Source organism: Oncorhynchus mykiss, chromosome 10 (genome assembly GCF_057628025.1).
Source record: "Oncorhynchus mykiss isolate SJ-2025 chromosome 10, ASM5762802v1, whole genome shotgun sequence".
In the NCBI taxonomy this organism is placed as follows: Eukaryota; Metazoa; Chordata; class Actinopteri; order Salmoniformes; family Salmonidae; genus Oncorhynchus; species Oncorhynchus mykiss.
Window position 1 is genome coordinate 63,371,809 of NC_143031.1, and position 22,959 is coordinate 63,394,767.

The 22,959-nt window shown below is 45.1% G+C and overlaps 1 protein-coding gene across 8 annotated transcripts in view; it reads right to left on the reverse strand.

Annotated features, from left to right (window-relative positions):
• Positions 1–708: 708 nt before the first annotated feature.
• Positions 709–22,959, reverse strand: part of LOC110534463 (phospholipid-transporting ATPase ABCA1) — a 41,916-nt gene continuing 19,665 nt past the window's right edge. For 2 of the 8 annotated variants that reach the window (XM_036933602.2, XM_090187414.1), the window contains exons 9-48: positions 21,212–21,458; positions 20,734–20,873; positions 20,370–20,486; positions 18,630–18,824; positions 17,295–17,503; positions 16,883–17,059; positions 16,359–16,581; positions 16,029–16,250; positions 15,606–15,810; positions 15,276–15,383; positions 14,973–15,147; positions 14,582–14,713; positions 14,236–14,375; positions 13,988–14,125; positions 13,524–13,750; positions 13,131–13,203; positions 12,700–12,902; positions 12,492–12,549; positions 12,273–12,380; positions 11,712–11,860; positions 11,309–11,433; positions 10,943–11,029; positions 10,499–10,688; positions 10,281–10,375; positions 10,129–10,161; positions 9,883–9,988; positions 9,480–9,554; positions 8,752–8,921; positions 8,130–8,307; positions 7,245–7,360; positions 6,634–6,778; positions 6,197–6,320; positions 5,905–6,034; positions 5,549–5,732; positions 5,135–5,241; positions 4,705–4,846; positions 4,171–4,305; positions 3,620–3,816; positions 3,249–3,492; positions 709–2,986 (exon numbers count right to left, since the gene is read on the reverse strand). In XM_036933602.2, coding sequence (XP_036789497.2) covers positions 2,843–2,986; positions 3,249–3,492; positions 3,620–3,816; positions 4,171–4,305; positions 4,705–4,846; positions 5,135–5,241; positions 5,549–5,732; positions 5,905–6,034; positions 6,197–6,320; positions 6,634–6,778; positions 7,245–7,360; positions 8,130–8,307; positions 8,752–8,921; positions 9,480–9,554; positions 9,883–9,988; positions 10,129–10,161; positions 10,281–10,375; positions 10,499–10,688; positions 10,943–11,029; positions 11,309–11,433; positions 11,712–11,860; positions 12,273–12,380; positions 12,492–12,549; positions 12,700–12,902; positions 13,131–13,203; positions 13,524–13,750; positions 13,988–14,125; positions 14,236–14,375; positions 14,582–14,713; positions 14,973–15,147; positions 15,276–15,383; positions 15,606–15,810; positions 16,029–16,250; positions 16,359–16,581; positions 16,883–17,059; positions 17,295–17,503; positions 18,630–18,824; positions 20,370–20,486; positions 20,734–20,873; positions 21,212–21,458 — 5,973 coding nt within the window. In that variant the 3' untranslated portion in view covers positions 709–2,842. Of the gene's footprint in view, positions 2,987–3,248; positions 3,493–3,619; positions 3,817–4,170; positions 4,306–4,704; positions 4,847–5,134; positions 5,242–5,548; positions 5,733–5,904; positions 6,035–6,196; positions 6,321–6,633; positions 6,779–7,244; positions 7,361–8,129; positions 8,308–8,751; positions 8,922–9,479; positions 9,555–9,882; positions 9,989–10,128; positions 10,162–10,280; positions 10,376–10,498; positions 10,689–10,942; positions 11,030–11,308; positions 11,434–11,711; positions 11,861–12,263; positions 12,381–12,491; positions 12,550–12,699; positions 12,903–13,130; positions 13,204–13,478; positions 13,751–13,987; positions 14,126–14,235; positions 14,376–14,581; positions 14,714–14,972; positions 15,148–15,275; positions 15,384–15,605; positions 15,811–16,028; positions 16,251–16,358; positions 16,582–16,882; positions 17,060–17,294; positions 17,504–18,629; positions 18,825–20,369; positions 20,487–20,733; positions 20,874–21,211; positions 21,459–22,959 lie in introns of all 8 variants that reach the window. The other 6 variants (XM_036933600.2, XM_090187413.1, XM_036933599.2 and 3 more) reach the window with 3 other exon arrangements.

Sequence of the window (22,959 nt, forward strand, 5' to 3'; positions counted from 1 at the left end):
TGTTGACCGCATTTGATACTCATTGACTTCCATACAAAAACACCTTGCTTGGTGGGCGAAACACAACGAAAAAAACACCTGCTGGAGGGAGACAGATTTTCCGTCGAGTTGGGCCTCTCTTCCTCTTCCGCTCTGCTATTACCTACCTACCTGATGCAATCTATGACGCGTGATTGATAGGAGAATATGTAAGGCAGGGTAATACACCAGCAGATAGTCATGTAATGAAAAGCATGAAAAGCACACCCAAAAATATTTAGAGGTGCTGACTAACGGAAAGGTAAACTTGAGATACAAAAACTATCATAAACTGGTGATTAGATGCAGCAGATTATCACTGTTTTGTTTGACTTCAGTGCAGCTTTTGACATTATCAATCAGTCTGCTGCCGAAACAATGTGTATGTGTTGTGGCTTTAAATCCTCTGCCGCAGCTAGACAGCCTGCTGTTAGGGTGAGACATGTATCTTGTCAGTATATCTATCATCTTTGATAGAAGGGAAAAGTTGACATGTAAACAGCAGAAATGGTGCCACCTGTTAACATGAAGTTGTTTGACTTGAGTTATTGTAGAAATAAGGGCAAAATATAAGCGATGTATTTTTAGAAAGGATTTGGAAAACACTTTGCCTTAAAGATATCCAGACTTGATCGTGATGAAGAGACAAGATCATTGTTAAGATTTGAAGAAAGCAGACAAACTACGATCTTCAAAATGTATCAATTTTTATTCATGTAAATAAGTACTGTACACAACAAAAAAAACAGACACAAACATCATTTTTAATACTTCAAATGTAAACATATAATATTCAAACACAAGAAAATAACTACCATGGTACTGTCGGACACTTTCTCCTCAATTGTTTTTTTTCTTCTTTTTCTTTTTGTCATGGAACAAACCAAATGCATTGTAGTTTCAGGGGTCTTCTGAAATCTGGGGCTATTCCAGTGTAAATCCTGTACTGTGTAGATTAGATTACATAGAAAACTTCTATAAAGTGCTAGAAGGTGTCCACGTCACATCTTTGTGTCATCAGCTATTCTGTCCGCATGAACGTAGTATTATTATTCATCGTAACGTAACCAAAACAGTGGCACTTTATTGGTCTGGTCCCTCTCAATTCGACTGTTGCCTTTTATCGTGTTTGTTTGGCCCTAAGTTTGTATGTTAATATGGCAGGCGGCTGGTGTAACTATGGCAGAAGTGTTGTGTGTCAGTAAATACAACACCGGGAGTTACAGAAGAGGGAGGTGTACATTTGGGGTTATGGTCAGGAATAATAATGCACAAGAAGGACCGTGGCAACGGCAACAGAAAGTACAACGATGATTGGATCGTTTGTGAGCAACACGTGAGACCCAGCCTCCATGTGTGGCCGCGTGCTCGGCGAAAAACTCCAAAGATGGTGGCTGAACTACAGGAAGTCAGCTGTTCAAGGAAAAAGACAAGTAAAAGTGTACAAATAAGTCGCCCGCCACCCTGACTCAACCTCAACATAACGTTGACTCAACGTTTTGGCACTGGTGACAGTGTTTACTGAACAACACATATATATATATATATATTCTATATTGAAGATCTATCTCATCAACGTCTGTTCTCCTGTCACTTCACAATACATATATAAATGAACATGAAGAAAAAAATGAATACGCAGTCCCATTTCTCCCGTGGTCATGTTAGTAATACCACTTTTAAACACAGAATCTTGAAGCCTGCTGGGGGGAAAAACCCAGTAGGTTGTCGGCTATTAGAAAGCATGAAATGTAGTTCCATCCTCACACTTCAGAAAACCTGTCACAAATGTCAGACGGATGATTGTTAGCTCATAAACAACCTTTGTCATTATTAGACTGCACATTCACATACAGAGGTACAGAAATTGACGCCTCACTGCCATAGGACAGTACATTTAAAGCAGTAATCTGACAATAAGGTCTCTCTGACATCCCTTCCGGGTTCTAAAGAAGCTCCGGCCTTTTTGCTTCGTCATTCCAGAACATTCCGTTGCCTCTCTTTTGGAGTGTTAACATTATCTCCACCATCATTGCAGGCACTGTGCTGGGCGTCATGACAACAACGACAAAACAGTCATCTTTAAAAAAAAAAAAAAAAAATACAACAAACACCATTAGGTTTCATTTTTTCAGATGCAAAACTAAATTGATCAATATACTGTATTCAAAATGTATTTTATTTGGGATTGGACTGTCGTTGAAATTGATTCTTGTTCTTCCAGTTCATAAAAAAAAAGTACTTTTCGTGGTAACAAAGCGAGGGAGAGAAAATAGACGTTGAATCAAAGTGACTGTCGGTTGGCAGTGAGCGAGTTGATTGGAACTTCTTTTTACATTGTCGAGCGTGTCAACGGTCCTGGTCGAGTGAGCACACAGAAACTGAGAACCCTTCATGCTCTGCCTGGGGTACAACTTGAAAGTATATTCAAGTCTTTTCAATCTAGCTAGCGAGGGGCACAAGGCTGTTCCTCGGAGAACACTTCATGAGGATTGTATCATCTTTATTGATTTGCATTGATTTGCATTGCGTTTCAGTGTTGAACTTCTGCCGCTCGTTCTCGTGTCGCCCTACAAAGAACGCTAACGCTGGGCAGCCCACTGAGAAAGAATTAAAAGACCGCTACAATAAAGTAGAAAAACCCTCCTCTCCAGAATGACCCGTCTACAGGGGCCTCAGCAGTTCATCTGGGAGAGGGATAGGAACAGACACAGGTTTAGTCCAAAATGGCACCCTATACCCTACATAGCGCACTTTTTTTGACCAGGCTCTGGTCGAAGGTAGCGCACTACGCAGGGAATAGAGTTCCACTTCAGCCTTGGATTCACACACAGCTCTCCCTGGCCTTCTCGTCGGTGAGGAAAGACTTGAGCTGAGTAATGTCCACTGCCACCGCCTCTCGCTTGTGCACGGAAATGTCTTTCAAGTGGTCCTCGTCACTTTGGTCCTTGGCGAAATTGACAAACACCTGAAGACAAGAGAACACACACGGACCAGATGAATCAATGTGCTATGCAAGCAACGGTTGTTTCATTTGCATTTTGGTTTAAATGTTTATTTTTATTGTTCTATTTTGTCTTGGCAATGAAACACTCATTTCATCTAAACCTATGCAAGACCCCCTCAAAAAACAACTTTATTTCAATAAAAAATGATATATAATAAAATAGTAATTGCTACGATAATCAAAATGGTCTACGACAACGTCTTCAACCAGCCTCAGTGCTTACTTGGTCTAGTGTTGTCTGGGAAACGGAGTAGTCCTCAATGTGCAGCCACTCCTTGTTCTTGGCCAGGATGCTGAAGATGCGTGCCAGGGAGGTTTTGGAGGAGGACAGCTGATACTGCAGCATGTTCCTGTGCTTCTCCTTCAGAGTGCTGCCTGGAAGCTCCTTCTCAATAAACTCCATCACCGGCCTCAGGTCCGGGTCTGGTCCTGCCACCCGGAGGATGATGGTGTAGCCATCCCCAAATCTGAATGAGGAAACGCATAGGGATGATTAGCGTTAGCTCAATGTTGATCCAAAATGGCCACAGTGCTTCTTCACCAATGTAGTGATTCACTACTGAACATCCCATCTCTCCCTCTCTCTGTTCTTACCTGTTCTTTAAGTGCTGTACGCTGCCCAGGCAGCGGAACCTCCCATTGACCATGATGGCCATCCGCGTACACAGGGCCTCACATTCCTCCATACTGTGCGAGGTGAGAACCACCGATCGCCCCTCCTTGACGATACTGAGAATGCAGTTCCACAGAGCCCGTCTGGCCTTGGGGTCCATACCAGTGGTGGGCTCGTCCTGTCAGTCACAAAGAATAACAACACCACAGCCTGGTCAGACTAGGACCAGGAACAAGTTGGTGTAGGAAACAATATCCTCTAGCGCCTGGTCTATTGTTGACATCCTCAATGGAAAGATTGGTTTCTAGGTTCTAGGTTGGGCTGGGAGTTTTTCCAACTGACCATGACGTGATCAGGAAAAACTCTGGGCCCTAGATCTGTAATAGGTATTGAACTTGAACTTAAAAGGTTGGTCCAGTTCACACACATTGCTATTCTGTAACGTACCATGACTGAATAACATTATAACCACGTTTGGGTATATGAACAAATGATTAGTTAGTTAAAAGGCTCATAAAGTAGGCCTACTCACCAGGAAGACCACCGGGGGACCACCGATCAGTGCCATGGCCGTGGAGAGTTTCCTCATGTTCCCTCCACTGTAGCTCCCTGCTGCCTTGTCCACATACTTGATCAGGCCTAGTTTACGGATGCCCCACTCTGCCACCTGGACCAGGGAGGGAGAGAGAGAGAGTGAGAGAGGTGCCAAAGACATGATTAGACAAACAAGATCACATACTATAGCCCACCAGGGCTGGGGTCAATCCCATCTTACTTCAGTCAATTCAGGAGGTAAACCGAAACAACCTGTCCTTAAAACAACAACCCGTCCTTAAAACAACAACCCGTCCTTAAAACAACAACCCGTCCCTTAAAACAACAACCCGTCCTTAAAACAACAACCCGTCCCATAAAACAAAAACATGTCCTTAAAATGGACCAACAAAAAGGCAGAGACAAGGTCTCCAAATCAAGAGCATAACATAAGTTACCTGTCCTTTGACAGGGCACAAAATGTCACGGTTGTAAGAATGTTATTTTTTTGTCAAGAGGATAACACACTCACCTCACACACTTCCTTCTCGGGAACCCCCCTCAGGATGGCGTAGAACTCAAGGTGCTCCCTGCCAGTCAGCAGGTCATTGATAGCATCAAACTGAGGGCAGTAGCCCATGTTCTGGTGCACCTCGTTTATCTCCGTCAACACACTGACAGGCCACACAGAGAACGCACACTGTCACTCACAACAGCACACACCTCCAAACTATTTAAGACTCCGTTCACAGTACGTATTTCAAGACGTTGTAAGGCTATTTCAAGACTATTGTGATGTACAACGGTCAGGGAAGCTTCCGTGTGAACAAGGTCTTAGAGGCTATAATCAATCATGCATTTAACCATTAAGATATACTGTAAAATACGGCACCTGTGTACTGTATAAATCCCATAATGACAATTTGTTCAGCTTGTTTAATTATCTTTACTATCGTTCTCACCTCTTTCCCGCCAGGTAAGCTTCTCCACTCGTGATTATTGAGTCTCCAGTCAGCATCTTGAAGGTGCTCGTCTTTCCTGCTCCGTTGACTCCAAGCAGACCAAAACACTAGAGAGAGAGAGAGGAGAGAGAAGAGTTTCACTGGACTGAACCACCAACAGGATATGGAAAGGGGAGAATCTATGGGCAGGGCCAGCAACTTTTCCTGACCATCTGACCTGACCAGTAAAGCTAGTCTATTGAAGACCAATGATCAGGTGAGGTCATGTGACCAGGAAAACTAGTCTAGTGGAGTCTAATGGTCATGTGACCAGGAAAACTAATCTAATGGAGACTAATAAGCAGGTCAGGTCATGTGGCCAGGGAAAACTCCCGTCCCTATCTATGCTGTACAGTGGTAGCAGAGCCAGCTCACCTCTCCTGGTGGAATTCCCACACAAAGACGATCCACTGCTGGTTTCTGTTTTCTATTGTACACCTTGGTCAGCTGCTTGAGTTCCAGAATGTCAGATTGTCCCCCTCCTCCCAGAATCCTTTGCCTCTCTCTGGCCACGTCTTCATCCTCCTCACCGATAGGTTTCTGGTCGGTGTGCAAAGATCTGAGACAACCAATCAGATCAGGGAGGATATTTACAGCAGATCATTATGAATACAAAATGTTTTACTGACTTGACAATTTTGATTTGTATTATTTTTAAAATAGAAAGTGGATAAAGGACACAACAAAAGAGTCCGATTAATCTGCCCAATGAAATGCAAGGCCACGCCTACCTGGCCTTGATACAGAAGCGGTATTGGATGAGCACGGTGATAGTGAAGAAGACCACGCCCTGCACAGCCATGGCGAACAGATTCTTGCCCACCATGTCCCACGCCAGAGGGGAACGGAACCGGTTCTCACCTTGAACCAATGGAAGGAACAGATGATTGTCAAGAAACAGAAGCACAGCATTGACAAATTAACAATAATAATAATTAAAAAAACATTAAAATCACACTTGATTCATTGACATTACATTTTTGTCCTAACGTAATAAACGACCTATGACCTGAGCCTACTTACCAAACCTCTCCAGAGCGTCGGCCATGGCCTGGTTCTTCACCATGTCGATGAGGCCTCGGCCCAGACAGAAGTGAGGGAAGATCAGGAACACGTTCTTCAGGATGTCGTTGATCCCTCCGATCTCCTGTTGTCACATAGTAGAACAACACCCAATCAGTCAATCAGTCAAACTGTCACATTCATTTCTAAAGTCCCCATTTAATTCAATTCACTTTAAATGTTGTAATAAATTACGTGCTGAACAGTATGTCACACGGATAAAAAGCATTTCCACAGGGATCTTTGATTTCTGCAGTATGGGTCCACCTAATGACTTTCACAAGTTCTATGAAGTCTCATTAAGCCCTATTAAGTCCCTATGAAGTCTTAAGAAGCCATATGAAGCCCTATTAAGTCCCTATGAAGTCTTAAGCCATATGAAGCCTTGTTGTACGCACGTTGCTGCCGAAGAGCTCGAGGACGAAGGTGGAGACGCTGCCGTTGATGCCGATGAGGATGTTGACGGAGGTGAGCACCACGTAGGCCGTGCTGGGGATCTTAAAGAAGAAGGACGCCGGGTACATCAGGGGCGTGATGGACCACCTAGGGACAGACATCAAAAAGGAAGTGAGAACAGGTACGCTGTGACTCCCAATCGTATATTGACGCAGCCTTGCATCGCTAGGACATATGGTGAGTGACGTGGTTTGTCTGCGACATATCTGAGTGTGCGACATATGTGCCTGCACGTTTTCTGCGTGTGTGTGTGTGTGGTGTGTGTTTCTGCGTGTGTGTGTGTGTGTGGTGTGTGTTTCTGCGTGTGTGTGTGTGCTTCTGCTTGTGTGTGTGTGTGTGGTGTGTGTTTCTGCGTGTGTGTGGTGTGTGTTTCTGTGTGTGGCGTGTGTTTCTGCATCTGTGTGCCTCTGTGTGTGTGTGTGTGTGTTTGTGTGTGGTGTGTGTTTTTGCATGTGGTGTGTGTTTCTGCGTGTGTTTGTGTGTGGTGTGTGTTTCTGCATCTGTGTACCTCTGTGTGTGTGTGTGTGTGTGTGTGTATGTGTGTGTCCCTCACCCATAGAGCAGCAGCAGCAGAGCCAGTACAGGCAGGTTGGTGGAGGAGACGTAGGCGTCTTGTTGGAAGCAGATGAAGATGATAATGACCAGAGTAGCAGGGACGATGTAGTTACACTGGAACATATACAGGAAGAGGGCAGGACATTCAGGACTTTCTCATACAGTCACGCACCCTTTCAGGGCAAAGGAACATGCTGCGTACAGTCCAGATACAGAGCTTTTCCAATGAGTTGACTTCAAACAACGGAGAAGATGTGTTTGTGACATTTCCATGGTGTCTCAAGTCATTTGTATTAAGTCTAATATACAGTTATTGAAAGTGTACAGTCTTCACGTTGTGCTGATGTCAAATGACATCTAAATGGGGTGTACGTTCACTAGTCACTGTAAACTAATGTACATGGTAGACTGTACATCCACACTGACCTCTCTACAATCTTAGAACATACAATTCTCTGGCTGTCGCCGCAGGAGAAGCCTTTTTGGTTCCAGGTAGAACCCTTTTTGGTTCTAGGCCAGTGGAGGCTGCTGAGAGGAGGACGGCTCATAATAATGTCTGGAAGGGAGTCAATGGAATGGCATCAACCACATGGAAACAACATTTTGGGTGTATTTGATACCATTCCATTGACTCCATTCCAGCCATTATTATGAGCCGTCCTCCGCTCAGCGTCCTCCACTGTTCTAGGTAGAAACATTTTGGGTTCCATGTAGAACCCTCTGTGGAAAGGGTTCTACATGGAACCCCAAAAAGGTTCTACGTGGAACCAAAAAGGGTTCTTTAAATGGTTTTCTTATGGGGACAGCCGAAGAACCCTTAAAGGTTCTAGATATAACCTTTTTTTTTCTTCCTAAGAGTGCAGGATGAGATGAGAAGCCTTACCATGTCCCAGATGAAGTTTGACAGCCAATAGAGGAAGGGCTGCACCCCACTGATGAACTGCATGTGTTTGGCCTTGTTGACTCTCTCCTGAATGAGGAAGACTACGAAGCTGGCCGGGACGAAAGACATGGCGAAGATCACGCAGATGGACACCAGCACGTCCACAGAGGTGGTCATCCTGGAGGGAACACGCAGAGGGAAAAGATGCTTCTGAGTCATACATAGAACAGGTTATAAAGCAGTATGCCTGGATGCTTTAAGTAAAGTGCTGCCATGCTTTTTTAATGAAAAATAAAATAATTCATTAGTAATTAGGTAGGTACTTATATTTGTTCTATTTCACACACAGTGTGTATTATATGCATGTGTGATTTGGAAATGTGTTTTTTGCATATCCCAACTCTCTCTGATTCACCACTCCATTGAGCAATTAGGATCAAGTGCCTTGCTCAAGGGCCCACCAACAGATTTTTCACCTTGTCGGCTCTGCGATTCGAACTAGCGACCTTTCAATTACTATAAGGAGGTGCAAGGTCATACTGTAGATTTCTAGCAATCCATGTTATTGATAGATGAGAAATGTATTTCATGGAAGAATTTGAGTTGTCGGCTAGGTACTTACAGTGCGACCTGGGACAGTTGCTCCTTGGTGAGGTTGAGTGGGTGGTTGAAGGCACGGATGCCGTACTTGCTGGAGTCCTGGCCGGCGGGCAGGCTGGCGCGCAGGATTCCGTTGTTCATCACGTTCAGGAAAGACCCGATGCTGTGCCACCCCTTGTTGTTGAACCAGATCTGGATGGGGTCAGAGGTTACAGGACAGAGGTTAGGAGGGAGGAGCTATTAAAACAAGAGGAAGGAAGAAGTGTTTTTGTGAGGTCTTAAAAATGGCGGAAGCGATAAATGCGAAAACTGACTAAGCACACACCCAAAGGCCTCATCTTCCGGTTCTTGGTAGAATAACGGAAGTGATGATGAGTGACTTTAGGTTCTAGAACAAAAGGTCTTTGGTCTGGATATAATCAACATCGTTCAAGTTCCCTGAAAAACAGTGTGAGCGTTTCCTCTTCGTTCCTCAAGTCTCATTTCCTGGTCATGGCATTTCCGTCGGTCTGAACCTGCTTATTAAAGGTCAAAGTGCAGCCGTAGCAATTTTAAAAGCTTTTCAGCTGTGTAAGCATAGAAATCTACTGTGTTGGGTCTCAAACAATGTTCCCACAGTACAAGCAGGCACGAAGTTCAACATGTGATTAAATGAATCACTGTGCAATCTAAATTGTGCAACAAAAGACCTGCAGTTGAACCCTACATTTATACGAGTGTGGAAAATTTGCACCAAAGCACTAAACTAACCTTGACGTTGTTCTTAGTGTCCAGTCCCTGGATAAAACTGGATAAGCTGGCAAGGAAACGGTCAGCAGCAGTGCCCTATACAGAGAAAGACCGCAAGAACCAGTTAAGTACGCAACCTAACCCTAACAACATTAAATGCCAACATTTAAACAAATAGCAAGTATTGGTAATCATAGAAAATTAATTGTTAGAAGGGACAAAGCCCCCTCAGACCCTGATAATTTGAGTGGCACAGTCATGAGTACACTCAATATGGCCGCCGATTACACGCAAAACAGAACCTGGACTTGAACGTCCATTCTAGCCATTCTATTTCTATGTTGATAATACTGTACAGTACATTACAGTGGCATTGTTCCAGGGTAAGTATAGGGGATATTTAGTATGTAATGGTAAGGCTTACTCTTTCCAGGTGGAAGCGTCGTCTGATCTCAGAGATGGCCTGATCAATATCATCACCTGGTGGGAGGAGCTGACTGTTCCTAGCGCCCAATGAGAATCCACCATATCTGCATAAAAAAAACACAATTGCATATGATTGAATAACGTGGTACAGAATGTTCTCAGACCACTACTGATGCCTATGGCGCGTTCTAAAGACCTGCAGTGTATTTAGCATTGAGAGATTGACGCCTGCCAGTTTGTTTACCTGAATTCATTGACCGAGATTTTGTTCTTCAAACTGTGAAAAGACACCATGTACAGTATTAACATAATGTTCCACCTCCTTTTTCATTGAAATCAAATGGAGCATTAACATAAACATCTACATTTGTAATGAAATAATACGATCAATTATACCTTTTCCCGATAATCTGAGCATAGGTTTTGACCAGGTAATCTGAGATATTTCTGCCAGTCAGATTTTGCAGGGTACCTTGGTCACTGATTTTCACCTGAAGAGAAAGAAAGAACAAGATTAAACTTTTGTGGATACTACATTATCTGCATTTCTCTCTGTGTGTGTGTGTGTGTGTGTGTGTGTGTGTGTGTGTGTGTGTTTTCTTATGTGTGTGTACCTGTGGAGGAGGAAGACCACCAGCTCCCGCTGGGCATTCAGGTAGCATCTTCTTGCGTCCTTCACAGCTGCACTCACAGAGTGGAGAGGGGTTTTCCATACTCCAGTTGCCATTCATAAAGATGTCCCTCACACTCTCCGGTACCTCAGGAATGGCCCACTCATCATCCAACGTGTTGCAAGGAGCATGACTGTTGAGAGAGGTAGAGAGAGAGAGAGGTAGAGAGAGAGAGAGGTAGAGAGAGAGAGAGAGAGAGCGAGGTAGAGAGAGAGAGAGAGAGAGAGAGAGAGAGAGAGAAGGGTGCGGGGGAGAGCAAGAGAGAAAGAGTTATAATCACTCTCCAAAGCGACAAGTATTTAACTATCAACTCTTTTACAACCAGTGAATATCGATACTGTAGTTTAGCCTCACTGTACTTGGTTAGTAGGGGGGGGTCAGACTTACGGTGAGTTACAGAGTGAACCAAAGCCATCATAGTTTGTCAGGGCACCCAGCAGCTTGTTAGTGTCTGCATCCTCAGGGGCGTCGTTGCTGCAACGAGATAATATTGTACCATCGTCACGGAAACAGACACAGCACTACTTCTTACAACCCAATGGGTGACCTTCATTGTATACGTTTACATAACATAATTTCTCTACGTAAGAAACACTATTCTTTGATTTTTGATCTTTGATTTCCAGGCTTTCTAACCTCGGTTGAAATAACTGAGTGAATGCGAGAAGTATCTACATATTCAAAGATATATGAAAACAAAATAAACATTCTGTTGGCACTAACATCGCTCCATAAAGTTAGCGTTGGTCGTACCTGATGAAGGTGAACTGTTCTTCATACATGCCAGGCTCCAGCTCCAGGCTGGGGTACTTTCCAAACGGAGGGACGATGAGACTGAAGACGAGGGCGATGCACACAAACACAGCAGGAAGCACGATCTGAAACCAACACAGGACAAGGCTCCGTTTACAACAGGAACTGATATTTGACGTTGAAGATCTACTTCGCTACCAAATGAGGAGGTTCCAAGGTAAACAATTACCCACAATGCCAGTAAAAATATGGTATAAACTTGCACAGTACAATAGATGCAGAGAGGTCAATGTACCTGCTGCACCATTGCTAGATCATGTAATGATGATGAATTAAAATGTAACACTTAACAACTTTGATCAACTTTGATTTTATCTGTAATGCCCTAATGAGTCCAGTTTACCTGAGCGAAGAAGCCTTTCCTGGAGCGCCGGGCATACAGGAAGCGTTTCCATATCAACGCCACAAACTGCTGTCTAATCAGACGCCAGCCTTTGACCTGATACGAGCCTTTACCATCCGAGCCTCCCAGCCAGTCCGTCTCACGAGATTCTGGGGCAGGAAGAGGAGAAAGGGAATGAGCCTCAAGTGTTCGAGGGTTTCCACTAGTTGCCACAGCCACAAAGTCGAAATATCGTGAATATTGCTATATTGTCAAAATGAATAACATGTTTCATTTAAGGTTCGGGATAGGCATAAGGTGTATTTGTGTGATTAAAGCGAGGGTTAGGTTTAAAATCATATTTTAAGAAGAAAAATTGTAGAAATAGGCAGGGTTTATGACTTTGTGGCTGTGGTAAATAGTGACGACCGTGTTCAAGGAGAAAATGCACAAATATGATGCTTTAAAATGAGATGAGATCCTTTTAGTGAATTAACGGCTAAAACGAAGAGCGCTTCGTTCCAATGGAACGTGAGAGGAGTGAAGTGATGGTTCATGGGTAATAAATGGTACCTGGGTCACCTTCGGAGTCGTTGAAGTCGAAAGCGTCGTCCTCGGTGAAGGGTTTCAGGCAGCTCTGGTGGTCTCCGAACGCGTGTCTGCGGTGCCTACGAGCCGGGATGGTGCCATCTGAATGAAAGACGACACAGAGGAGGTTGAGTCACGGGATAATAACGAGTAACGGAAATGAAGTATTTGCTATAAATGGGTTTTCGATGGGGTAGTATGATAATGTCTCACCAGAGTTGGGAAGTTCAGCAGCGTCCACTCCACTGTCCTCTGCTACTTTCAGGAAAATCTACAAAAATGTATTATAAATACGTTTTTTTTTTTAAATAAAAGAACCAAAATCAACATACATGCACAATAACTCAATTACAAGAATATAGCATGTAAATATTTGAAAAACAAATGTGTAAAATCCAACTGCTTGGTTTATTTGCCGTACCTCTTCCAGGGTGGTGTCTGAGATGCCGTAGCTGGAGATGCCGAGGTCAGACAGGCGGTCGTCGACCTCGTGGAAGAGCTCCACGAAGGCTCCACCTTTGGCCGCCTCGTAGGGCAGAACGTAGGTGAGTTCATGGCCCAGGTCCTCAACCAGCCTGGCAGCGGGGACGTGCTTGAAGATCACATTGGAGATCATGGTTACGTCTGCGAGGAGGATAAGGATCAAGAGGATTATCGTCAGCATCACTATCGTCAGCATCATTATCGTCAGCATCATCGTCGTCATCATGTTATTGTTATCCAAAAAAGGACGAGTGCCAAACGATTTAAATGATCATTTATTGTTCCTTTCTGATCAAATTGAAAAGGGTACAATAAAACGACCCTTTTGTAGGGATCAAGGTGTGCTCGTAAGGCATTTTTCTGACTTACCAATAGTGGTGGCTTCACTCTCAGGTTCACTACCCAGTCCAGCATCAGAGCTGCTCTCAGAAACACTGTCCCCCTGCAGAGAGAAAAACAACACTGGTTAGTCTAACTGAGATAAAAAAAAATCTCTTTAGCAAAAGGTGCATTTATCTTTGTCTGGCACAGGGCGATTGACTTGGTTATTATGTGACTTAAAGATCAGGGCAGTCTAGCTGTGAGAAGAGTTCAATTTCTGCCATTTCTCACAACTGTGAAGTCTTTAAATCTGCCTTTAAAAGCGAGCCCCGCAGTTTATAGGTGTCGGGATCTGGGGGATTTTCGTCCCTTCATCCCGGATGTATTTCAATCTACCTTTAGGACTGTGAGGGCCTGAGGTTGCGGCTGAGGGAGGCCCACCTTCTTGCTGTAGGAGACAGAGCTGCTGCTGGAGGAGTTCCTACAGGAGCTGAGGGTCAGGTCGAAGTCTCTCTTCACCAGGGTCAGGTAGTAGCCCGTCCCCAGCTGGGTCTTCAGGAACAGGGAGGAGCCCACGCAGCACAGCTTGCCGTGGGAGATGATGGCGATGCGGTCGCCCAAGATGTCCGCCTCGTCCATGTGGTGAGTTGAGAGGATGATGGTGCGGCCTGAGGGGGCGAGAGGTGGGGAGAGAGTGCGATTGAGGGGGGCAGAGAGAACCAGGGGAGGGTGTGAAGAACCAAGAGGAGGACATTAGATTGGATATAAAGCTAGCCGTTAGCCTATTTACACAATAATTTGCCTGTTTTCCATACACATTTGTTTCAGAGCAATTGTTTGCATAATGACAGTCTCACTCCTCCAGCACAGGGGAAATAGTAAAAATGAAATGTGCAGTTTGTTACCTGCACGATACTTCAGAAGCAGGTCCCAAATGCCCCGGCGTGCGTAGGGGTCGACACCAGCAGTGGGTTCATCCAGGATCACGACCTTTGACCCTCCAACGAACGCCAACGCCACTGACAGCTTCCTCTGCATGCCCCCTGAGACCAAAACAAACAGGGTCGATCAGCTTCAATTATTCTCAGCAATACTACTATTTTTAACAACAGCTGATATAGTCGTTATATCGACAGGAAGGAGAGCCACTTACCGGACAGCGTGTTGCTACGACACTGGCGTTTGTGAGGCAGGCCGATGTCGTTGACGATCTGCTCCATCTCAGCCTTCACCTTCTCCTCAGACAGACCCTTCAGACGGGCATAGAACCAGATGTGCTCCTCCACCGTCAGCCTGGGACAGAGGAGGAGAAGGAAGAGGAGGAAGACACGAGGGAAAGAAACAGATACAGTCAGTCGTAAACAGCTACAATCGTATCATGCAAATGAACTTGAGTTTGAAACTACTAGTCATTATGTTTTACTTGAACTAGTGAAGGACTAAAACGGTCAACCCCAGTGAGTGTGTGTAACAGCCATGGTAGAGTAGCGATGACTTACATGCTGAAGAGAACGTTGTGCTGCGGGCAGACGCCCAGGTTCTGTCGGATGGCGCTGAGCTCCGAGCGGATGTCCTTGCCCAGGATGTAGGCGGTGCCAGAGGTGGGCGGGAACAGACCCGTCAGGATGGACCTATCAGAACACACAGCCATACCCAACGTTAAAAACGATCCAAACAAAAGATTGCCCTTACACACAAATTCATGTCAGCTGTTTAAAATGTCTAGATTGATAAAAGGTGTATAAACCCATAAGCCGTCCTGCCACAGCTCTGTGAACCGTGGCACATTGAAGCATATGATTGGTCTAGTTATGTAAGGGATCGAGGGGATTGGATGCAGGTTTTAAAGAAACGCCCCCCAAGATTATGCTCCTTGATCCTAGGCCTTACATGGTGGTGGTCTTGCCGGCTCCGTTGTGCCCCAGGAAGGAGGTGATCTGCCCCTCGTAGAAACCCAGGGTCAACCCGTCCACAGCCAGCTTGTTGCCATGGCTATACACCTTCACTAGGTTCTTGATGTAAACACCAGGCTCGATGTGAGACGGCTCCTCTTCGATGCACACAGCTGAGGACGAAACCAGACACAATTAGCATCTGAAATATCTCAAATCAAAATCAGCCAATAAAAAAAAAAAGTGTTAAATCCATTTTTTTTTTAAAGAGCAGTAAGCAGATTTTATTTTTTAAATCTACCTTCTGCGTTTCCTTCCTTTCTTTCTTGTATATTCTTCCCTTGTTTCTCTCCACACCAGTAGGACTTGGTGAAGGGGAAGTACCAGGGTCTGGGGATCCCATACTGGCCTAAAGGGGAGTACCAGGCATCATACATGATGTGTACAAATACACACTCCTTTATGTACAATATAATATGACATTTTATAATATGACATTTATTGTCTGGTCTAATTTATTTGCCTAATACCGTTGGTAGACATAAGAAAACGTGTGTAGGTATGCTTGGGAACACATTCAAAAACAATGCAGGTTCATCAAACGACATGACTTCCTCTGGCTGCTGCTTACCAGGGAAGACAGCCTCGATGTACCAGGTCATGACCCCATAGAGGAAGGAGTCAAACAGCATGAGACAGATGGAGGTGGTGAGGGAGTAGCTATCCTCCTCCAAGGGGCTGGACAACAGGTTGGACCACTGGATTCCCACTCCCTGCTCCTCAAACAGGGCAAAGTACTCACAGCCGAACCCAAACGCCACTGGGGACAACAGGCTCTGGAGAAAGATGGGAAAATAGAACACAAGTTAGAAAAGAGGACTATGTTTATGACAAACAACAAACAGGAAAGTGACAAAGTAGATTCGAACAGTCTTCAGGTCTCGGACAAGGTAACTCGTCATCACGTGAGAGGGTTTCACAAAGCCACCTCCACTATAAGCCCATTCCAACATTACCACGACAACAAAAGAGTGTATTAGCGATCTGAACTCACCACAATGACTTTAGCCCCGAAGCCCACATAGTCCTGCCAGGCCACACAGAGGACGTAGGGCAGGTAGAGGGTGAAGTAGATGATTCCTCCGCAGGCCGCCGCCAGGTTGGCACGGGAGAAGATGGTACTGATCAGGAAGCACTGCATGATGGTTACCACAGCGAAGGAAGCCAGGAACAGGAAGACCACGCAAGGGTCGCTGTAGGGAAGCAGGTTCCCCATCTGATTGGACCAGAGGAGATGGATGAGACTGTGAAACATGATGAATTGTATGTGATTGCGTAAGGGTTCTGTGCGTGTGTGTGTGTGTGTGCCTGCTTCCACACACACCTTGAGTATGACCACCAGCAGCGAGGCGGAGATGAGCAGGGGGATGAGGCTGCTGATGAACCAGCTGAGCCACAGGATGCCGTTGTCCAATCCCATGATCCTCATGGTCTCTTTGAGCCGCGCCTCCTTCTCATAGACCACGCCCTTGATGATGAGGGCCACAGAGTACATCCAGGCCAGGGTCATGAAGAGAGGCATGGAGCGACTCATCACCCGCAGGAACCTGGAGAGGAGGGAGCACAGAGAAATGAAAATGATTAAAGATACAGCGTACTTTCGCAGGCAGTGTTAACAACTAACCGGAGCTTGTAGCCTCATCTCTATGCTCAAAAAGGTCTACTTTTCAGCTTGACTCCCTGTGTGGGGAGGGGGGAGCTTTGTTGTCTTGTGTGCTCTGCTATGCTGTGCTGTGTTATGCTATGTTACGCCATGATAGGATATTGTGTTGTTCACATATACACTGTAATATTTCATCCTGGCTATAGAACAACAGCATGTCTCCAAGTCTTCGCAGGGCTACTTACATATCGTCCACGTAACAGGGGTAAGGCATCTGTTGGATGTAGACTCCAGTCTTCTCCTTACTGCCTGTCACCGCCCTGACGATGCCCTGTTCTATAACGTCCTGCAGGTAGGAGAAACCGCCCCAGATGTAGCGCAGGTCCTCAAAGGGGTCGGCCCGGGGACCAGGGTCCCAGTAACTACAGAGAGACCAGGGTAGAAGGTTAGGAAGACATGTTCACGATTGGCTTCTACTACCTTATTACAACATACTGGACTCTTTCAGTGACTAGAATAACTAAAAGCATGAAATACATTAGAGTCTACAGCAGGGGTTGGCAACAGGCGGCCCACGGGCCAAATACAACCTGCGAGCCAATTTGATTTGGCCAGCCAGAGTTGTCGCGGTAAACATTTGTATGACATGGATCTTACCCGTCCTTGATCTTGTTGGTGCGCTCCACATTGTCGATGTCCATGCGGATCTTGTAGTTGACGTTACCCGGCAGGTCAGAACTGTTGCTACGGGCGATGTCCGGGAACACTATCCCAGCCCAGAACTTCTGGTTGTCTAGGAGACCCATGGATTTGTTGACCAGTCTTTCCTCATTGGCCACTGGCTCTAGTTTATCCAGGTTCACACACTGTGGAGGATTACAAAAAGGGTTATCAGGCTTTTAACACACTGTGGAGGGATACGAGAAGAGTACTCACTTGATTTCAAATGACTTGTACAAATAAATTACCATTTTCAATTAGTTTCTCATTTTGACAAATGCACATTGAAAAGCTTATTTAAATGGCCATTGGCCTTATTTCCAAGAAAGTGTCACGTGTGCTCCCTCTCCGGCCTCTGGGTCACCAGGCTGCTAGTTATGGGGCACTCCTGTCACCAGCGTTCTGCGCATCATGACACTCACCTGGAATCCATCACCTCCTTGATTACCTGCCCTTTATCAGTCACTCCCTTTTCGGGTTTCATCCCCAGTCGTCATTGTTCCTGTGTCATGTCGGCGCGCTGTTCGTGTTCCTTGTTTTGTTCATTTATTTATTACGCGTATTCACTCCCTGAACGTGCGTCCCGACTCGCAGCGTACAGCGTTGCCGGAGGAAACGTGTTAAAGTAACAAGCTGCACTAATACCGAAAAATCCTGATTGCGTTATAGGAGCCGCAAATACCCTCACAAAAAGCACAAGCTATCAGCATGACTCTTAAAGGTTTTGGGCTCCAGCTTTTTGGGACTCATACACTTTGAAGGGACCAGAGTCACCAAGCCAAGGCCTACATGGTCACCCTAAACTATTTTCAACCCGTACAGTATGTGTCATGTATGATAATCTGGAATGGAAAATTGTTCGGTTGTCTAATAGCGTTTAACCCGGCATGGCAACAACAGTTACTTTCATTGGAGCCATTCCAATGGATCGGCATTCAGCTACAGAAAGCAGGGTTACGTAAGACTCTGACAAACGGACCCAAAGTCTTAAACTGTATTGAATTGATATGATTTGCAAAGGCATGGTAACTGTGATGTTCACGGGGAAGCCCAAGGCTTAGAATTACCACCCTCTATCGGTGTTCAGTGTTAACAGAAACCGACCACGGGCTTATTCGTTACCTTACGTCCTTCACCTTGAACTGAGCTGACAGAATTAGACAGGAGTGTAGACTATGGAACGGGGCCAATTCCACCTACGGTCTGTAAGTGAGTTTATTAGTGTCATCTAAGCGTGTAAATGCCCCTTGAGAACGGAGCGCTCACACGCACCTCCATAAAGCGGGAGATGGTCTTGATAGCGTCGTCGGTCTCGTTGAACACCTCTCTCCAGGTGTAGGCCGAGCCGGCGGGGCGTTTGTCCTCTGCAGTCTTGGTCAGGAAGCGGGCCACGTCTTCCGCCTTCCACTCTGTGCCAGCCAGGCGGTCGTTAAAGAAGCGGGCGCTGGCGTTGTTCTGAAGCAGCGTCTAAACAGGAACGAGGTCACAGACGGATATATATTCAGGTATAGACGTCGTGTTGGCTGCCTGTAGTTGTTTGTGTAGTGTGGAGCTCTCTCATAAGCATTTCCACCAGTTCAAAGGCAATAAATGGCCTGTGTTTGTATTTTGTTTCCTTCAAATCGTTCATCCATCGTATCCATTAGCCTGTATCTATTATCAGGTGTCTCCTATCAATAGCACTCACACCACAAAGTATTATGTAATGATAATTCAATTACAAGCCATTAGCTGGAGAAAATGCCTCTGGGAGTTCATTTTTGTCATATATTTTCGACCACTGTGTGGCAGTATTGGACCGGTGATATACATGACTGGTAGGACCATGGCCTTTCTCATAGCACGAGGAGGAGCCATGTTAGGTGGTTACCTCCATAAGAAATGTAAAGATCCTATCACCTACGGTTTTACCTTAAATGAACACGAATCAAATAATGTCATTTCATCGTTGATTGCCCCTTTCCTTTCAACTGCTTGTCAGATTCTCAAAACGATAAACCTGCTGTGTGTACACTGAAAACAATGTCCCCTCTTTTCTAACCCCTTACAAAAAAAGATTACAGTTTTGAAACTGCAGTAAAAGTGCAGTAACTGCAGTCGGCTGTGGTATTTTGGACACCGTAATTGCAGAATATACTGCACTGCAAAATTACTGCAGTAAGCATGTTTTTTTATTTTGGACACAGTATTTGCAGCATACTGCAGTTATACTGCACTCTGACCGTAATTTTGTTTCCGTAAGGGACACCATAGACCACGTTAGTTACGGTGATCGAAATCTTTAACAACATCTTGTCAATAAATAATTATAAACCAACCACACAGCAAATGATATATTGCTTGGACTGTCTGGGGGTTCTTTCACTTCAAATACTTTCCCCACCTTCCTAGCTCTGACTTTGCTGATAGCTACTTTATTGAGGAAAAAATGTACTTACCATGACTGTGATATGTGGTCATCCCACCTAGCTATCTTAAGATGAATGCACTAACTGTAAGTGGCTTTGGATAAGACAGTCTGCTAAATGACTCAAACGTCAATGTAAAAGATCTTCCAAAACGGCCTTCTTTTAGGCTAATAGGAACCATGATAACAGTAGCAGACTCAAACCCTATTGACACCAAACCTATGCGTGGAACCCTATCTTGTTCTCGGTGTTCTTCTAAAGTGCCCGATACGGTTGGTATCATGACAACCGATCAAATCAAATTTTATTTGTCACATACACATGGTGAGCAGATGTTAATGCGAGTGTAGCGAAATGCTTGTGCTTCTAGTTCCGACAATGCAGTAATAACCAACGAGTAATCTAGCTAACAATTCCAAAACTACTACCTTATACACATAAGTGTAAAGGGATAAAGAATATGTATATAAAGATATATGAATGAGTGATGGTACAGAGCGGCATAGGCAAGATGCAGTAGATGGTATCGAGTACAGTATAGCTACTGTATACTGTAGTTACAACTGTAAATACCATGAGATCAGATGAGAGAGTAGAAACTCACCCGAACCAGGTGCATCTCATCACTGCTCTCCATGAAGGTCCAGACTTTAGGCCTCATCTCCTCCCACATCCCACCCAGGTCCCTCAGGATACCCAGCTCCTGGAACGTCTTGTTCATCTGGGGAGGTGGGGTGGGAAGAGAGAGAGAGAGATTGGAGAGAAAGAGAGAAAAGTTGATATGAGGGAGAAAGAGGGGAGAAAGAGCGAGTCGCGAAAGAGATCAGAGAGAGTTATAGGAGAGCGAGAGAGAACGGAGAGAGAACGGAGAGAGATGGTTAAAATGGCTGCCTGTCCTCGATGCCGAGTTAGCGGAGAAACATGTATACGTAGGTTCCTTTGGTGTTCCTTCCGTTAGAATCTCTCACCTCGTGTATGATCCTCTGTGTGGCAGGAGTGTCGGGGGTGTAGAGGATCTTTCCCATGAGGAGAGGCTTCAGGGCCCTCCAGATCATCCTGGAGACGGGGCTGGCTTCCAGACTCCTCATCATGCTGTTACAGTACGGAGCTGAGGGGCGGAGGACAGACGGACACAGGTTAGTATCACACCACCGTAGGCTGAGTATTCCGTAGCCTATACACTTTGAAGAGGGTTACTGTGGCTATCTCTGTCATAACACCAGGGAGGAATACACTGGTGTCCATACATCATGTACCCCCCCCCCCCCCCCCCAAGCTGTTAAAAGTTTTACAAAAAATTACAAAACGGAATTTGCATCTGATTGACGTGCATGGAGACTCCCTTTTTCTACTATAAAATTACTAACAAATTGATCCACGTTTGATATCAGTAAAAACTATTAATTACTGTAAGAGTTCAGATCAGGGAGTTGACCAAGGACTCACTTGAGGTGTTGTCGTAGGCGGACACGGGTTGGTCGTCGCTGCCGTTGCCGCCGTGGTTACCGAACAGGGCCTTGTAGTTGTTGTCCTCGTACCAGTTGAGCGACTTGATCTTCAGTCCGCCGCCCTCGGGGTGGCCACAGACGATACGGGACACGGCCTGGTACATGTGGCTGGGGGAGCCCGTGGCGTTGACCGTCAGGTAATGGATCTCGTTACGCATCTCCTTCCAACTCTTCATACTGGCCAGCTGGGGGAAGAGGAGTGGGGTGTGGACGTTTAAGACACCATAGAATACATCTTATGAGTCGTATTATTGAGTTTTTAATGCATTTGTCTGGTACCGATTTATTGGAATGTTTACTCTTGTATTTGTGTATTGTGTTTTATTGTGTTTTGTGTATGCGTAAATTAAAGCATTTTCAGAGTACAGTAATATGTGTCAAGTCAACACATGTGACACACCATGTGCCAAAGACATGTTGAGACATGTTCTGGAACCGATGCACTGTGTGAGTTCAGAGAGTTAATGAAAGCTATTCCAGGTAGGAGCCTTTGGCTGCAACGGGCCCTGGTCAAAAGTAGTGCACTATATAGGGAATAGGGTGCCATTTGGGAAACAGACTTTGTTAGACTTCAGGTGAAAAACACTTGTCCTAACTGCCTGCCTAACAGCCTGGGACAAATACAGCAACCGTTCTTGTCGCACTCACTCAACATGACACGGTAGCCTGAAGATGTTGAAAACATGTGGCTTGTGTGATCTATTGTGCAAACCCCCCCCCCCCCCCTCCCATATTTTCAATAAAGGATTTTTTTTAAACAGTTTGAATACTCAAATCCTTATTCTCCTCAAGTCAACTACTTGTGAGACTTCTGTGTCCGGTAATAAATTAGAATAGCAATGGGTTCACTGTGCACACTAGGTCAGAAATGCTGACAATCCACAAACATTTAAGACCCTAAAAAACTTCTATGAGAGTATAACTTTTTGTTGTTGTTGTTGTCGTGTGGACCCATCACACCTTTTTGCTTATCTGAATTCCCAGGATTTATGCACCAACCAAACGTCTGGGAGAGCGTGATGCTCCCCTTTTTATTGAGTCTATTTAGCTCATCTGGGCCTGTAGGTGTGTAATGTAACGTTACGAAAACCAGGCCGACCTGTGTGCTTGAGAGTGCGACAGGCCCTGTGCGTGTGTATCAGTGTTTGCACAATGGAGGAAAAAGAAAAATGGCCCGAGAGTAACCTAAGAAAGGAGCCACAGTGGACTCACCGCACAAGTGGCTGGTTATCTTGGAAAAACACTTTGAAGACGGTGGACGGAGCTACAATGAAGGCACCGATGCATAACAAGGTCTTTTGTCATTTCAGACGGAGAATAGAACAGGTCGGTAATTATAACCCAACTCAGCATCTTTCTAGAACTATAAATATATATTGGTTTTATTACCTAACCTTGTTGCGTAACATCTTGTGATACGCGATGAAATGCAACAGACTGGATATTGTTGCACAGTTCCAGTAGTTTTCTTCCACAAGGAGACGACTTCAGACCCTCCGACACTCAACATATCTTCCTTGACACCGACCCTTTAATTAACAACCCTAGTTTTCCTAGCGCTGCCCCCTTTTGGACAAAGATGACAACACGTTCTTAGCATTTAGAATGTTGTCATAATTTAGAATTGTGTCATCGTTTAGAATGGTGTCATCGTTTAGAATGGTGTCATCGTTTAGAATGCTGTCA